The 17,867-nt window shown below is 42.0% G+C and overlaps 1 protein-coding gene across 1 annotated transcript; it reads left to right on the top strand.

Annotated features, from left to right (window-relative positions):
• The first annotated feature begins 3,078 nt into the window (after nt 1-3,078).
• LOC125766035 (integrin beta-nu) lies at nt 3,079-7,285 on the top strand. Its single transcript, XM_049431614.1, has 8 exons — nt 3,079-3,461; nt 3,585-3,679; nt 4,266-4,464; nt 4,530-5,485; nt 5,554-5,726; nt 5,810-6,007; nt 6,073-6,443; nt 6,516-7,285. Exons 1-8 carry the CDS (start codon nt 3,392-3,394, stop codon nt 6,863-6,865), a joined length of 2,412 nt encoding a protein of 803 aa, XP_049287571.1. The 5' UTR covers nt 3,079-3,391; the 3' UTR covers nt 6,866-7,285.
• Nucleotides 7,286-17,867: the final 10,582 nt, after the last annotated feature.

The raw sequence follows: 17,867 nt of genomic DNA, 5'->3' as shown, positions 1-17,867 counted from the left end.
TATCGTTAGTACATAATAATTATTATTATTTATTCATTCATTCATACAGTGTATAACAATGCTGTTATACCGAAGCTTAACATATATTGTCTATAAATATGTAATATTAATTAACAATATCTATTTTAAGCGGATTTTTACATGATTTTAATGGGACATAGGGGGAGGGGGCCAGTGGTCTATATGATAAACTGCGCCGATTCCTCACGTCAGGAACGCATATCAAACTCCATTCGCCCGGCCTCCCTTAACATCCTTAATAACCTAAAGTGACTAGCCGGCTACGTGGTTAAAATAAGTATAGGAAGCCAGAAATGATCTCAGAGGTCGTTAAGTCAAGAAGAAGAAGAAAAATGGTAGATGAAGTCAAATACCTAGATTGTCTTCTTCTTCTTGCCCTGCTCATAGTTGAGCACATCGCGAAGACATGGCCAGGTTTCCAATCCGTGTCCAGAAAATTCGGTCTAGGGCTGCAATCCTCCATCCACGGCCACATCCGAACTCCGACTTCTTGTCCTGCTCTGAAGCATACGGGTACGCGCTGCGTTCTTCATCAAACCATTCCCTCCTCCGTCACGTGTAACTTGACCAATTGTTCGATGGCTTGTTTATTATACGTTAATGGTCATTGAGAGGCATTTGCTCAAAGGTGGTGTCCTCCAGCTACGCCTACCTAAGCACGACCGCGAAGTCCTGTTCAGTGGAACAGCGTACCGAAAGGAATATATAATTACACGGGTCGTCTCGTTATTATTATAATTTTTTTATAATTTATTAAAACTGCGCATGAGCCTATCACCTATCGTCTACGAAATATGTTTGTCCCTAACCTCTGTCTTATATAGCCCTAGCCGATGATTTTATCTCCTTTGCTATCCGTTGAGGGGTGAACTCCGATACATCCGCATTCCACGACGATGGCTCCCGTTGGGGTGATCGCGATGTTGGGGGGGGACTTGTAGTTTCTAAGTATGTCTCTGCATTCCACAACAGTATCTTCCTTTAGGGGTGATCGCGATGTTGAGGGAGTTTTGCTGTTTCTACTGATTTCGCAACATTCCTCCACGTTTACTTCCTATTGGTTGATCGCGATGTTGAGGGAGTTTTGCTGTTATCGCGGATGTAGCTTCCCATGGAAGAGGGGTTCGCTTCCAACAATCATCCCTCTCGACGTACGAAGGTATTTCCAAAGAGGAGCTCATGGTGCGGTTGCGATTGATCAATAATGTTGGAGATTCATGATACCCAACCATGAATGATAACTATGTATGTATGTATGGAACTTTATATCGCCTATATTATATGTATTATATGTATATTATATGAAAGATATGTAAAAGGGTCCCGAATCAGCCTCTTCGATGGGTGCTGGCAGCTCTGAGGAAGTCAGACCACGTGCTTCAACTCTCTGCACTGGTTCTTCGTCAATGCTATAGTTGCTGCTTAGTGACGCTTCACACTGCTGGTTAGTGACGCTTCACGATTTGCATCCGCCAGGCGTTCGTCTAACCACCTACGGTAACGAGCCATTCGTTCGGGAACAACAGCTCTCCGCTGGATCGTCCTCGGAGCAGGTGCTGATGGGAGCTGCCCACCTTGGCGCTCTTCTCATAGTTGCGCCCTCCTAAGGCGGTGTGATGTGTTCCGCCGATCGTACCGAGCCCGCCGGACAGGGTCTAGATCGACGCGGTGGGCAGCGGAGGATAACGCTCCTTGCGCCGCTAGTGAAGCACGGAACTCGTCTTAACCGTGCTGCAACGCATGCGTGATGCACCAGGTGGCTTCGCACACGTTGCTCCAGCTCTCCGAGCACTGGAGCATGTGACCCATCAGCGACTCTGGAACTACTCCGTCAAACATAGCATTTTCTGCGCTATTCGCAACGCCAGGGCATTTCGTGCAGTCCTGGGACGAGGTGACATTCAGAGATATGCGGTATTGCTACATACACTGACAGTAGGACTAACGAATACTGCGTTAAAAGCCCTTCACCTTTTTGACAGAATAAATAATAAGAAAGCACTCAATTAAATTTTGAATAGACTACCGGAAAACATTTGAATTAGAATCTGTTGTCCTTTAAAAAGCCAATTAAAAGCCCTAGCAATCGAAAAAGTCTTCCTTAGGTTCAACACATCGCACCTGATTCTAGTTTAAATTTGAGCGCATGACGTGGACATTCTATGACCATAGCACCGAAGAACACTTTCGGAAGAGACGATTTTTCAAAATCTGATTCATACTTGCATTTTCAAAATCTGATTCATACGAGTGATGAAGGAATGAAACGCCTGTAGATTGTAGCTAAGCTTTTTGATTCAGCTTTTGATACAGTAACAAAATACTTCTACTCGCTTGTATTGAGCGATTTGACACACAAGAAAGTGAATCGCCTATGAAACAAGTATCTTTGTGCTGCATTGAAACCATACACATATAATTGTATGATTAAAGTCATTCACTCACTCTCACTCAGTATGTGCAAATCTCTAATCCAAGAAACAAGAATATATTATATTCCTTGTCATTTAATTTACGCCAATCGACTTTGCCATAAACTATTAAAAAATATTCACCGCCTACATACATTCAACCATAAACCGGGTCAACCGATCCGAAGCGTTGATAAATCTGTTAAACAGCGTAGACGCTGCTGCATCGTGCGCTACAGTACGCAAGCTGTGAATTATTACGGGTTACCGTGAGCCTTTTAAAACTGTTAAAACTATTCACCATTTAAAAATTTACAAGCTTTAACTTACATCTTGGGAATTAAATTATGAGCCAATGTTTGCTTAATGAACCATAAAACGGTGTAAAAGTATCGTGTTTGAACTGAAATACTGTTGGAAATAGTAAATCAAAGGTGCTTACACTTACAAGCATGATTAAGATGTAAATGGTATATTCTGCGTCCAACAACCGAGAAACAGACGTCGTACGCTAGGGAACCAAAAGCGCTGAGGTAAACAAAACTCACCGGTAAAAGAATAAACGATCGACGTCCCATTCGTAAGCTCAGGTAGTGTTCGTGGCGGCGAATGCTAACCTAAGCATAAGATTATTGCTGCTTTATGTTAGTTGCGCACAAACCGGCAACGGTTGAGAGAGTGTGTTCGTTTGTTCGCTTGATTCATTTGCGTTTCTGTTTGTTTGCAGGCCGGTTATCTTATCAGCGGTTTTCACTATCGATAAATAAGACATGTCACTGGTGCAGCAACTTATCCTGAAATTGTACAATCGCTCTCCAAGCGCTGGTGTGTGTGGTAGCAATTAAAGTTAAAGCAGTACGAAATCCATGAGAAATATGGTGTTTTTTCTTCTAAATTAATTTGGTACGCTTAAGTTAAAGCTTAATTATCACATCATAAGTGAAAAGTTACTCCCAACCATGACCACATTCAAGCTAATACCAACGTTCCTCGTGTCTACTTTTCTGTTTGTTTTAGTGTTTGCGCAAGGTAAGAGATTTGATGATTTTAAACCCTCGTGCAGAATAAAGTTCGCCGGCAGTTGTTCTTTTGTTTGATCCGGCAGCTGGCGATGATGATCCATTAAATTGTGTGATCTTACGTTCATTTCAGCCTCTCGTCCAATAGTCCAAACGAAATGTTTCTTTCAAAAAAATTGCATCGATTGCCTTGACGCTGACAAAGAATGTACATGGTGTACGGATGAAGTAAGTATATTGGTGTGTACACTGCGGTTCAAGTTTAAATGGGAGCGGTCTCTTTTGTAATGTTTGAATTCATATAGAATTACTTATTATACGTTGTTCGTGATATATTTTATTGGCTTTTTACAAGCTTCTCAGAAGCTCATTCCTTGTTTCAGACGTTGTTCAGACATGACTCATCCATGTATTATGGTTTTATTAGCTGCTGAACAGTAGAAAATGCACGTGCAGGCAGGCAGGTTGACACACACTTTTCTTGGAATTATATACATATTAAACATATTGGGCGAAGAATGCTTCATTCGTTGCCACTGAGACAACGATTCATTTGTACGAGCATCAGTTTAAAATTGCTCTCACGTAAAGTAAAATTATACATTACTTGTTGTATTTAGGCAGTCACAGCTGTTCATACATTGTCGAAGAATGCTCGTATTTTAGCATTGTATACGAAATAGCATCGTACATTGGGTGTTTGTTTACACCTCGGACGGATATACGGCGCATAATGGCATGTTTTGATGATTGTGCTATTTATATTTTTTTAAGATATTTTTTCTAATAATCTTTTTTTCATTGCTTATTACAGTATTATGAAATGAGAAAATCACGATGCATGACGAAACAAGAACTATTAGAATCAAACTGCAACGCATCCAAAATCGAGACGAACGAAAACTATTCTTATTTTCAAATCACGCAAAATGAACCACATCGGGATTTCAATTCACAGCAGCTAGAAGCGATCCAAATATCGCCTCAGAAAATGAAGCTAAGTTTGTCAAAATGTAAGTATTACGACTGGTTTAGTGAGAAATTAGACTTTTTCCTTTAATAAATATTGACCCCTTAGTGGCCTCAAAAACGATTTCGTTTCAATACAAACCCGCCAAAAACTATCCATTGGATATGTACTACCTGATGGATCTTACCTGGTCGATGCGAGACGATAAAGCAACGCTAGAAAGCATGGGTAGCCAGTTGGTACTAGCACTGGCTAACATGACGGCTAACCATAAGCTCGGATTTGGCAGTTTCGCCGACAAACCGGCCGTACCGTTCATACAATCCGAACCGCATCGCCTCCAAAACCCATGCTATTCGGAAAATGATCAGTGCGAACCAACGTACGGCTTTCGGCATCGGTTGAAGATCACACGTGACATCAACAGTTTTATTGCGCAGGTTAAAGAAAGCAATGTTACCGGCAATGTGGACAATCTAGAGGCAGGTTTGGATGCGCTAATGCAGGTGTTGGTATGCGAAAAACAAATTGGATGGGGCTCGAACACGCGCAAGATTGTGGTCGTTGCTACGGACGGGTGGTTGCACATGGCCGGTGATGGTTTGCTGGCCGGTATCGTGGAAGAAAATGACAAACAGTGCCATTTGGACGAGGAGGGCAACTTTGTGGATGTATTAAAGTACGATTATCCATCGTTGGAGCAAATCTGGCGTGTATTGTTACGCTCCAAAACGGCCGTGATATTTGCAGTCACCGAGGCTCAGGAAGATTACTACCGACGACTCAACGAACTGATGCCAGAGTTTACAAGTGTTGGCCGGCTGCAGGATGATTCGTCCAATATTATTCAACTGGTAAACGATGGATATCGAGAATTTATCAAACGCGTCGAGTTCACCGACAACTCGCCAGATTATCTTCAAGTGCGTTACACCACTGACTGTGGTGGACTGTATCGCGAACCGCAACCAATTAACCGATGTGATAATATTGAAATAGGAAAGGCATACAAATTTAATGTTGAGATACAGTTGCTGGATTACCCTAAAGATCCGTCGATTACGGTAAGCAAACTGTTACACTTTCTTTATCCAGCTTTTAGTAATATCTTTCTTTGTAAACCCTTTTCCAGAATGTCTCTGTTCGCATTGAGGAAAAACTGATCGATAATGAAGCGGTAGAACTTGAAATCGAGTTAAGAACTTCATGCGATTGTGATAAAAACAAAAAACCAATGGAACTAAGTGAGCTGTGTAACTTCAACGGGGATTACGTATGTGGACAGTGTCAGTGCTATGTTGGATGGTATGTTCCGTTGTTAAAAGAAATCGAGAACACAATGAACGATCGTTGTAAGTCTCATGTACATGTTGCAATTTCAATTTTAGGATCGGGAAAACGTGCGAATGCAATCTACAAAACTCGCAAAACCGACGAGAACTGTTCGAGCAATGTGTAGTACCTAGTATAGGTGACGAGTTGCGTAGCGGTCCTATTTGTTCTGACCGAGGAGAATGCATTTGCGGTCAATGTTACTGTAATCCCGGATTCGAAGGAGAACATTGCGAGTGTAACGAATGCGCTCAGTATGTATGAGTAATAGTAGTTTGAGGGTCATATTACACTAACAAGATGTACTTTGCGCTTGCAGGATTGATGGGACGATTTGTGGAGGTACAGACCATGGTATTTGTACATGTGGGACATGTAGTTGCTTCGATTCATGGAGTGGTGACAATTGCGATTGCACCACGGACACAACTGGATGCAAAGCACCATCGAATGATGCACTGTGCTCTGGACATGGAAAGTGCAACTGTGGACGTTGCACTTGTGACGAATCCTTTTTTGGCCCATTTTGTGAAACTAAAGATGGTGAACAACCGGCCCTATGTTCATCTTACGAAGATTGTATACGCTGTGCAGTGTATGGGATAAATGATATACCTTGCCAAGATTTGGACAGAAAGTGTCGCGAAAAGATTGGCCTGTACAAGGTAGAATTGATTGCTACAACGAATGGTAACTATTCACTTATTGCACTAAATATCTGTTAGCAGTTTAATGTAACGTTTATGTCTTTCCTATTTGCAGACTTTCTCAATTGCACTTTTCGATTCAACGACGAAAAGAATGTGTGTGACTACAAGTTCTCGTACGCACTTTCGACCAATGCAGAAACATTGCTAAAGGTACAAAACTTTCAATGCAAAGAGATTAACTTAATTGCAGCTGGGGTCTCCATCGCTATATCGATTATTGCCGGAGGTATAATGCTGCTGTTGTGCTACAGATGCAAACTAACGTACGATGATCGGAAAATGTTTGCCAAATTCGAAAAGGAAAGAGAACAAGAGACGAAATATCAGATGGATAGTCCGCTCTACAAATCGCCAATAACGGAATTCAAAGTTCCTGCTGAGATGGAGACAAGCGTTTTATAAGTTATAACTAAGTACAGCTACAGCAGATATTGAGTTATTGATCGGTAATAAGAGTTATTATTCGGTTGTTCATTATCAATTCAAATAGATTGTTTAATAGACTATATACTCCGTTAACATACATCCAACGTTGTTGTTCTTCACGAATAAGATACATCACCTTGTAAACGCGAAACTTTCCTTTAACAGTATGATTAGAAAATAGCAAAAATCAGACTACAATTAATTTCATGCCTAACAGCCCGTTGGTGCTGTAGTTATAATTAAAGATAGTTCTAGCCCTGGGGCGTTTTGAATGTATCTTTAGAGTGGGTGGACAAATTAAGTTGGGGAAAAATTCTTTAAAAAACCCCTGAATAAGATTCCTTAAGATTAAGATTTAGAGTTACTTAAGATTAACAATAAATGGAAAAAAACAAAGGACAATACTAAAGGAAGAAAAAATAACTAACCTATTTTTAACTACTAACTTATTCTATGCTTTTGACCCATGTCGTAAGATATGCATCTTTATATAAGGTTACGTAGGATTCTCTTTACACCGTTTGAGCATTTTGTTGTATATTTACTTTTAGTTACTTGGATGTTTTCTAATATCCTATCGATTTGAGCATTCCTGTGAATAATTCTTGTGCTATACCATGGAGGTAGATTCATTATTCTCTTTAGGAATTTGTTTTGGAATACTTTTTTTTTATATGCGATATTGCCCTGTCTCCCCAGTTAGGTGAAGCATACAAACGTATTGGCCTTATTAATCTTTTGTACATGAGGATTTTGTTGCGTAGGTTCAATTTTGAGTTCCTGTTTAGGAATGGGTACAATATGTTTAGGGCAGGGATGAGCAACCATTTAGAGCTTCGGGCCACATTTAAAATCAAAAACTGGTTGGCGGGCCACATTGCAGTGTGCATTGATATAATAATTAATGCAGTAAAGCTGCTTTTATCCGGACTTTTTCGGACTAGATGCATTGTTGTATTTTTGAAAAGTGAATTAGGATTAAAAATCTTTTTTTTAGTTTTGAGTGTTGTATTAACCGGATAATTTGCACTTTTAATTCTTAATAACATTTGATATAAAATTTGCTATTGGCTTGGAACTTCGAAGCTAGATTCGCGGGCCGCATAAAACCACCTCCGCAGGTTGCTCATGCCTGGTTTAGGGCATTTGTGCCACTGATTATTTTTCATTCTATGTGATTTTGGAATGTAAGTTTTTTGTCTAGTAAAATGCCTAAATACTTGATAGAATTTTTCCATTCGATGTCTTTGTTGTTAATGATAAGGGAACGACTTGGGAGTTTCCTAGTACTGCGACACTTTGTGAAAAATATTGCTTCAGTCTTTGCATCATTAACCACAAGTTTCCAATTGTCACAAAATTTAACGTGTTTTCGAATACCTTTGTTTAGGTTTGTCATTACTATATTCGGGTTGGAGTCCGATGAACTGACAGCAAAATCATCAGCAAAGGCAAATCTTTTCACACCCTTCATTTTCGGTATATCGTTTGTAAATATATTAAATAGGATAGGGGATAGTACGCTCCCTCGTGGGAGGCCGACAAGGGGTTTGAAGGTTTCCGAATTACAGGACGCTAGGTGGACTGAGTTGGATCTACCTGTTAAGAAAGATTGTATTAGTAGGATTAGTTTTGGGAAAAGTTATTGCTGATCATTTTGTACAACAGTCCTTCGTGCCAGACTGTATCGAAAGCATGCTCAAGGTCAAGTGTGAATACTCCACTGGATTTTTTTATGTGAAGCTCTTTCTTTATGATGTTTGTAAGTCGATTTAATTGATGGGTAGTGGCGAGATTGGTTTGGAACCCGAATTGGAATGGTGGGATGATTTTGTGGTGCTTCAATTGTCCGTTAAGACGTTTGGTTATGATTTTTTCAAATATTTTTCCCATGCAGCTTAAAATACTAATCGGTCGGTAATTGGCAGGGTTCTTCGGGTCTTTCTTGGGTTTGGCAATGGGTATTATTTTTGCTGATTTCCAGGAGTCAGGGAAGAAGTTCATTTTTAGGCAACTATTAATTATGAGAAGGTTAGAAGAACGACAGCTTTGCTAGGCAGGCGTTTAAATGAATTATTACTAATTAGATCAGTACCGGTGGACTTTTTTGTTTTTACTGTCTTGAGAATTTTATAAATTTCTTTTGGTTTTATCAATTCAGGCGTGTTGTTATGATCCAATGGCCGGTGGTAGCTAAGGAATTGAGCTAGTGCAGGTTTTACAGAATTTTCTATTGGGCTTATATCGTTGTATGTTGTTTCGTTTGCATTAGCAAAATGAATTTTCAACGCTTCACATATTTCACTTGGAATGTATAATTTTTTACCGTTAGATGTTAGGTGAGGCACAGTAAGAGAACAGCCTTGAATGATTTTAATTGTTTGCCAAAGGTTATTGTTATGTTGATTTGGTGAGGTGTTGATATTTTTTGGGATGAGGTAATTTGTTTGGTTAGATAAGTCACCATTGCATCTATCTGTGTAGTGTTAGTGATGGATTGGAGATCAAGGGAAGAGAGGTTAATACGATTATTAAGAGTGTCTTTAAACAGTTTCCAGTTGGCTCGTGCGTAATTTGGCATGAGATAAGGGGATTTACTGATGATTTTGCTGTCAGTCGTTTCTAAATAAATTGGGAAATGATCCGATGAAAATATTTTTAATGTGCCTACAGGTGTTATAATTACTTGCCCTTTATCGAGAATCTTATCTGGTGTGGAAAGTGAACGTCTGTGATCGCTAGGAATATATGCGGGTTCGTCAGGGCAGTGAAGAGAAAAGGTTCCTCTTTGAATAACTTCAAAAAGGACTTTATCCATTCTGTTGCCCTTGATGCAATTCCATAGGCGGTGTTTTGCGTTAAAATCGCCGCAGACAAGTGATTTACCTTTCATTTTTCCGAGTTTAAGAATGCCATGTTGGAAGAAAGCTTTATCAGTATTGGAGCCCGGATAGTATATGGATAATATAGTTACAGGTCCAGATATTAATTTAACCGTTATTCCTATTGCTTCTATGACCTTGAGATCGCTGCTTTTAAAGTCATGTGTGGCACTTCTTTCGCGACTACGATGGCTACTCCTCCTTTTTCACCAGTTGTTCTATCTAATCTATGCACAGTAAATTTGGGGTGTGAAAAACGGATTGTAGGTTTTAGAAAGGTTACATTAATTGTCACTATATCTATTTTTCTCTCTAATAGCGTGTTAAAAAATCGTCTTTCTTTCCGAGAATGCATTTGCATTCCATGATAGGATATTGAGGGTTCTAGGTGTTTCATACATGAGGAAAACAGTATTTTGTCGTTACCTGTACGACAACTGTTATGAGGTCCCTCTTTGAGCGAACCGAGCTCATGCGTACGAACACATCTTCGATGATGTCACTTATTTCGTCAGCTACAAACATATCGGCCTCAGGATGTTGAACTCTGTTGTGCTCGAAGAACAGGCTGGAGTACGTTGGTGTTCTACGGTGCGTGTGGGCTTGGGAACTTTTTGTGTCGGTAGTGGTGGGAACATCTCCCGTTGCATAGAAAACGGGACGGGTTGCTTCTTGGTGCGTGCAATTCCAGTTGGACGAGATTTACACCCATGGTAGTTTGCCGTGTGGTGTTAGTTGCAGTTTGCACAACGAAGCTTGTTAGTGGCGATTTTGCCATCTGGATTGAGCGTGGATTCTGACAAGGGACGGGTTTTGGAGGTGTGAGTGCCAGCGCATTTAATACATGCAGGAGGGAGAAAGCAATTTGCACTGCGATGGCCAAATTTTTGGCAGTTTGAGCACTGAATTGGAGTGGATTTCAGCCGTTTGGATTCGTCGCTTGTGACTGTGACAGTCTTTGCCCTCTTGGGCGCTTTTATTCTGCTCTGACCCATAGCTCGAAATCGAGCGATCGAGTTCAATGGTTTAGCTCTTATTGTTGTTGTATGTCACTTGTAACACTCGACCTAAAACACGTCTGATCTCGACGGTGGCTAGGTGGAGACTGGCAAAAATAAGTCTAGTACCGGCATTAGACCTTAGATCGACCTTAGAGGTCAAGAATATATCAGTGTGATGATCATACGGAACTAGAAATGAAGACTATGCAAAAGGTTGTTTAGATGCTATTACCAACACAGAGAATTAAATTGAGAATTTTGTATGGCTCATCGCAAATCCATTCTATCTTTTTTGGGGCACTATAAGCTCAAGAGGTCTTGGCCTGCCATTACTGGCTTTCCTTTACTTTATTTACCCGTCGCAGGATAGTCAGTCCTGCGGTTGGGGGATTTGGCCCGGATGGAATTTTATTCTGGGTCCTGCCGTTTAGAGACCAACGCCGCTACCAACTTAGCCACCAGACCGAAGCCCGAAGCAAACCTTTGACAGTAAATTATTACAATAATTGCATTCACTATTAGTAATAGGGAATACATAAAAACCCCCATTTTAATATCTCTACTTATGACTAACCTAGTCGGAGAAGTTTTGTAGAAATGGGATTTAAATTGAATTTATTTTGATGCGTGATTCGTTTGAATAACGACAGCACTATTCAGTATACTCGGTATCAGTATAAAGACGTTTGTTTAAAACGAGAAGTACACACAGCGCTATCAAACAGCTGAAATGTAACAAGTTAGCTGGCTGCTGTGGACTGGAAGCGCAAGTCTTCAAGATGGTTCCGACAAGGATTGCCATTGTCGATGCAACGACTTATCGTAAGGATTCGGGAACAGGTAGCTCCTCACCGGATGAATGGAATCTGGGTGTTATACACTCAAAAAAGGTGACATACTGCAACTCCACCAACATCCGAGCCAAAATACTGAACCTAATACTCTATTGCAGACTTGCGCCTCTTGTCTCAGATTCTGTTGGAAGCTATCAAGCTGGATTTGTCGGAAGAAAATCCATCATCCGACCTGCGACAGATCCTCCAGAATAGCCGTAAGCCCAAGATCCAAAGGCACTATCTATTCATGTACTTTAAAGTGTCCTAACGTACCGTGGAATAGATTGAGCTATGGAACATGTTAAGGTAGACAACCCCTGTCTATTGCCTGCATAACATGACATTTGTCATCTTGTGTATTTTTCTATGTTGGCAGCCATGCCTTTAAACATTCTTACTTGGTACTACTTCCGGTTAACAACAGAATAAAGACGAAACTTTTTACTTGCACTCTAAAGAAAAACCACACGCGTTTTTAGGGTATGGGCCCAGATACGTATTAGATCATCGGGCAGTGAAAAGAAAGTAAAAAGTTATTTATTCAGTGTGTGATGGAGCTTCTTGCAGAAAAGAACGATCGCCATTTTCTCCCGCTGTTCGACGGTACCAATTATACGGCATGGAAGTATCGGATATCGGTCCTCCTGGAGGAGCACGAGCTCTTGGAGTGCGTTTATTCTAATGCGGATGAATTGGTGGAACTGATGGACAAGGAAGGAGATAGTGAGGCGGTCAAGAAGGAAAAGAAGCAGAACCGTGAGGCACGTACTAAAAAGGATCGGCGTTGCAAATCAATACTCGTGTCGCGAATACACGATTCGCAGTTAGAGTATGTTCAGGACCAGAGGACGCCGAAGGATGTATGGGACGCGCTGAAACGTGTTTTCGAAAGACACAGCATTGCGAGTAGGATGCACCTGAAACGTCAACTGATTTTTCTCCGTTTTGAAGGTGGAACCCTCCAAGAACACTTTCTTAAGTTTGATCGGTTGGTACGGGATTATCGAGCTACCGGTGCTACGCTGGAGGAGCTGGATGTAATATGTTATTTACTGATTACAGTAGGATCTTCATATTCGACCGTCGTAACAACAATAGAATCGTTGCCGGCAGAAATTCTTAATTTGGAATTTGTGAAATGCCGATTGCTGGACGAGGAAACGAAAAGAAAGTGTCTGGATATAAGCGTGCCAAAGAATGAAGCAGCGTTCTCTAGTACGAAGCAACCGACCAAACCCAAAAGCAAGGTTAAGTGTTTTGGCTGCAAAATGTTAGGACACAAGTTGTCTGAGTGTCCGAACAAGAAGAACAGTGCCACCAACACATCGAAGGCTCACATGAGTAAAGCTAATGCTGTTAGCTTTGTAGGTGTGAGAACGGAGAAACTAAACAAAATGGAGTGGTTTATCGACTCTGGTTGCTCGGAACATTTGGTAAACGACAAAGCGTTTTTCACGGAACTAACACGCTTAAAACAACCGATCGACATTGCGATTGCGAAAGACGATGCTACGATTCGTGCGGAATTCTCCGGAACGGTCCACGTTGTGAGCAATGTGTACGGGAAGAGAATCGAATGCATTCTGAACAACGTTTTATTTGTGCCGAATTTACGATGCAATTTGTTTTCCGTTATGCGTGTGGATGCTGCGGGGATGACAGTAGTATACAAAAACGGAACAGTTCAGATCCGTCGCGGTGCTGAAATTGTTGCGTGTGGTACGCGTGTTGGAAAGCTGTACCAACTGGATTTTTGTATTCAACCATGTCATGGAAATTCGATGTTGACAACAGGTAGTGTGTCGAAATGCATGGAATTGTGGCATAGGAGGCTGGGTCATCTGAACGCGCGCGGTGTTGAGCAGTTGATTCGGAATGGAACGATTACAGGGCTGCAGGTAAATACGGTCAAAGATAGTATCGTTTGTGAGTCTTGCCTGGCAGGGAAACAAATACGGAATCCGTTTCCGTCCCGTTCTGAGAGTAGATCGTCTCGAGTGTTGGAGCTGATTCACTCAGATGTTTGCGGTCCAGTTACTCCGGTTGGTGTGGATGGGGAACGATACTTTGTAACCTTTATGGATGATTGGAGTCATTTTTGTATGGTATTTTTAATCCATAGCAAGGAAGAAGTATATAGCTGTTTCCGAGATTATGAGGCTGCCGTCACAGCAAAGTTTGGGAAACAAATAAGCCGTTTGCGATGTGATAATGGCGGTGAATACCGCAGTAAGCAGTTCGAATTATTTTTGAAGCAGAAAGGCATCATGGTGGAATGGACAGTTCCACATACACCCCAACAGAACGGAGTTAGTGAGAGACTAAACCGCACCCTGAATGATAAAGCGCGGACTATGTTGCAGGATTCAGGTATTGAGAAGCATTTTTGGGGAAAAGCCGTTCAGACGGCAGCCTACCTTCTTAATCGCAGCCCCACAAATGCGATAGATAGCAGCGAGACTCCATACGAACGATGGGAAGGCAAGAAACCAAACTTGGCGAAGCTTAGAGTATTTGGATGTAATGTGTATGTACACATTCCTAAAGAGCAACGTGCTAAGATGGATGCTAAAGCTTGGAAAGGTGTCTTTGTTGGTTATGGTGTCAACGGGTATCTAGTTTGGAATCCGAAACGAAGCAAGATCGTCCATGTGCGTGATGTTGTGTTTTTGGAAGACTCTCAAGCAAGTTCTACAGCAGTTAAAGATATGTCGGCTGATGATTTCTTCTCAACGAAGGTAGTTGACGATGGTTCAACACAAGGTTCAGCTGAGGATGAACTGCTGGTTGAAATGGGTGATACAGGAAATGAATCGGGAGGAGAATATGACACGGCTCCTAGCTCAAGCTCAGATGCAGAAGAAGAAGCGGTATCGGAAGCTTCAAGATCTTTAAAACGACAGCGTACGGTTCCCGTCTGGCACAAAGATTATGAGATGGAATATGCAGCATATGCGTTGAGTGCTACGAGTTATGTGGAGAATCTACCGAATTCATTGGCTGAGGCTCGTAAACGTGAAGACTGGCCTAAATGGAAGAATGCGGTGAATGAAGAGATGCAATCTCTTAAAAGAAATAAAACCTGGGAGTTGGTGAAACTACCTGAAGGTCGGAAACCTATTACATGCAAATGGGTATTTGCCGTAAAGAGAGATATTGATGGCAAATCTTGTCGTTACAAAGCCCGTTTGGTGGCTAGAGGCTTTACTCAAAAATATGGTTTCGATTATAACGAAACTTACTCACCGGTTGCTAGATTGGATACACTTCGAATAGTTTTGGCCTATGCGAACGAGAGGAAAATGGTGATACATCAAATGGATGTTCGTACTGCTTTCTTAAATGGTACTATTAGCGAAGAAATTTTCATGATGCAGCCCGAGGGGTTTCTGAACGGTGAAGATCTGGTGTGCCGATTGCGGAAATCTTTGTATGGCCTAAAACAAGCTTCCAAAGCATGGAACGATCGTTTTGACACATTTATTCAGGAACGTTTAGGATTTCGGCGAAGCCTGAATGATCAGTGTCTTTATACGCGGACAACGAAGAACGGCGTGGTTATCATCGTTTTGTACGTGGATGACCTAGTGATTGCAGGTTCAACGTTGGCGGCTGTGGAGGACGTGAAGACGTGTCTGTCAAACGAGTTCGAGATGAAAGATATAGGCGACATCAAATGTTTTCTCGGAATGAACATCAGATACAACAGGGAAGAAGGTGTGATGCAGATCCAGCAGCAGCATTACCTTCAAGATGTATTGCGAAGGTTTAAAATGGAAACGTGTAAACCCTGTTCGACACCTATAGAGAATCGGCTGAAATTGCCCAAAGGCAAAGAGGAAGATCGGACGGCACAACCTTATAGAGAGTTGATAGGTTGTCTGATGTACGCAGCTCAGACGACAAGGCCTGATTTGGCTGCAGCAGTGAATTTTTATAGCCAATTTCAGAGTTGCCCGACCGATGCCCATTGGAAACATTTGAAGAGGGTTCTACGCTATGTACAAGGATCTCTGGATGTGGGACTTGTATATCGTCGAGGTGAAGGAAATACTCTGGAGGTATACGCAGATGCAGATTGGGCTAATGATCCGAATGACAGACGATCAGTAAGCGGAAGCGTTTTCAAAATGTTTGGATCAACTGTGGCGTGGATTACAAGGAAACAACAAACTGTTGCACTGTCTTCGACGGAAGCTGAACTGACGGCTTTATGTGTTGCTGTTCGTCATGGATTGTGGATGACACGTCTGCTTCGTGACCTTGACTGTAAGGTGGATTTTCCTGTGACTTATTTTGAGGACAATCAGTCAACGATGAGTGTTGTTGAGGATTCGAAGGGTTTCGGAAGATTGAAGCACATCGATGTCAAATTATTCTTCCTAAAGGATTTAGTGAAGGAAAAGCAGATCGTTCTGGAATATGTTCCAACGGCGAACCAACAAGCGGACATGATGACTAAGGGACTACCTGTCGCAGCGTTTCGAAGAAATTGTCAATCTATAGGGTTGGCAAGTTGCAGCGGTTGAGTGGGGGTGTTAAGGTAGACAACCCCTGTCTATTGCCTGCATAACATGACATTTGTCATCTTGTGTATTTTTCTATGTTGGCAGCCATGCCTTTAAACATTCTTACTTGGTACTACTTCCGGTTAACAACAGAATAAAGACGGAACTTTTTACTTGCACTCTAAAGAAAAACCACACGCGTTTTTAGAACATCATTCAGCAATACGGATTCTTTGTGAAGCTAGTGCTACTATTCAGGCCTACGATGGATGGAGAGCAGTACTGGGTGAGAGTTCCGATCATGCTTTCGTAACTGTTGGAATTTCCCCAGAGACTGGAGAGGAAACTGAATCTATTGCCTGTTATTTCACATAGTTTCGGAAAGTGGCGTGCGAACTGCGGGCTTCAACATCCTGGGGGCAATTACAATTCAAGCTCAAGCAACATCCAGACATCTCCATCACATCATGCCCTACAAGCCCGCATACACTATAACCTGATCATTTGTACCACACTTTCATAGACATATGCATCCCACAGACATGCATTCTAAATACTTGTTAAACTGTTCAGGTTGTTCAGCTTCATTTCAGGGGTTGCACTGTTATGTAACACATCAGCTAATTCAGACCACCTGGACCCCAGCAGATTAACAACGAATCCTTTATCCTTTCTATTTTACATCTTGCTTACTTACTTACCAGGTGCAACAATCGCTTCGCGGTCTTTGCCTGCTGTGGGAGTTTTCTAAGCCGCGCATGCTCCAGTGCAGTCGTCATCCAATCCATTATCCTGGCGGATTTATACGATACACAAATACGTTGGTCAACTGTTCCGTACTTATTATTTTTTCTTCAGTCTTCGACGGATAGTAGGCGAATCAACACGTTTGACAATATCGATGAGAAGTAAGTTTGGCAGTGATGCCAAATTGAACCATTTTACATTTTGGGACGTATTATTCTCACCAGCATCAACGCTATCGCTCCATTTCAATTTGGGCCTGCCACGCCTTCTCTGTGCATGTTAAAGACCTAAAAGGACTTTACGGGCTGGGTCGGCCGGTCCAGGGCCGGCCCGGTGGTATATGTGATAAACGGCGCCTCTTACACACGACAGGACCGGGTATCATGACTCTCGTCGCCCCGTAGGAAGGAATAACTATCTCAGCTACGTGGTAAACATAAGTCTTGAAAATCGTATCAGACCGGTCGTTTAGTAAAATTTATCCTCCCTTTTAAAAAAGCGTAAATTAACAAGAAATCTGTGATATTACCTTTGGCATCGCCGTCACAGGTCAAAAATTTATCGAAGACGCAGTGAAATTCACTTCCAAAAGAACATTTACCACGGTAGAAAATAGGGAACCACACGTCGTAGCAAGTCAAGACTGAAATAGTCGCTACAAAAACGGAAATACGAAAATACAACCGCATTATACATTTGTAGTTAAAATCAAATGAACGGCCCACCTCGCTTCTACACATCTTGGTGAAGCGGGTCCAAACTAGTGATGGGTTCTCGGAATCGCACCCACGGCTCCGAACCGCTTCCGAGCATAGCAACTCCGGCTCCGATTCCGGCTAGGTTAAAACCACGATTCCGCCCGGAGCCGTCCGGAGCCGTCCGGAATCGTCGGAATCGTCCGGAACCGTCCGGAACCGTCCGGAGCCGTCCGGAGCCGTCCGGAGCCGCCTAGTCGGCAGCCGGAGCCGTCGGAATCGTCGGAGCCGTCCGGAACCGTCCGGAAC

Source organism: Anopheles funestus, chromosome 2RL, assembly GCF_943734845.2.
Source record: "Anopheles funestus chromosome 2RL, idAnoFuneDA-416_04, whole genome shotgun sequence".
Lineage (NCBI taxonomy): Eukaryota > Metazoa > Arthropoda > Insecta > Diptera > Culicidae > Anopheles > Anopheles funestus.
Note: the sequence above shows the minus strand (reverse complement) of the source record. Positions and strands in the feature narration are given on the sequence as shown.

Excerpts from the sequence above, each read along its gene's own strand:
- LOC125766035 (XM_049431614.1), top strand. The coding sequence starts at position 3,392 with ATGACCACATTCAAGCTAATACCAACGTTCCTCGTGTCTACTTTTCTG. Across the intron at positions 3,680-4,265 it reads GTACATGGTGTACGGATGAA|TATTATGAAATGAGAAAATC; the intron begins GTAAGTATATTG and ends TGCTTATTACAG. Across the intron at positions 5,727-5,809 it reads TGTCAGTGCTATGTTGGATG|GATCGGGAAAACGTGCGAAT; the intron begins GTATGTTCCGTT and ends TTTCAATTTTAG.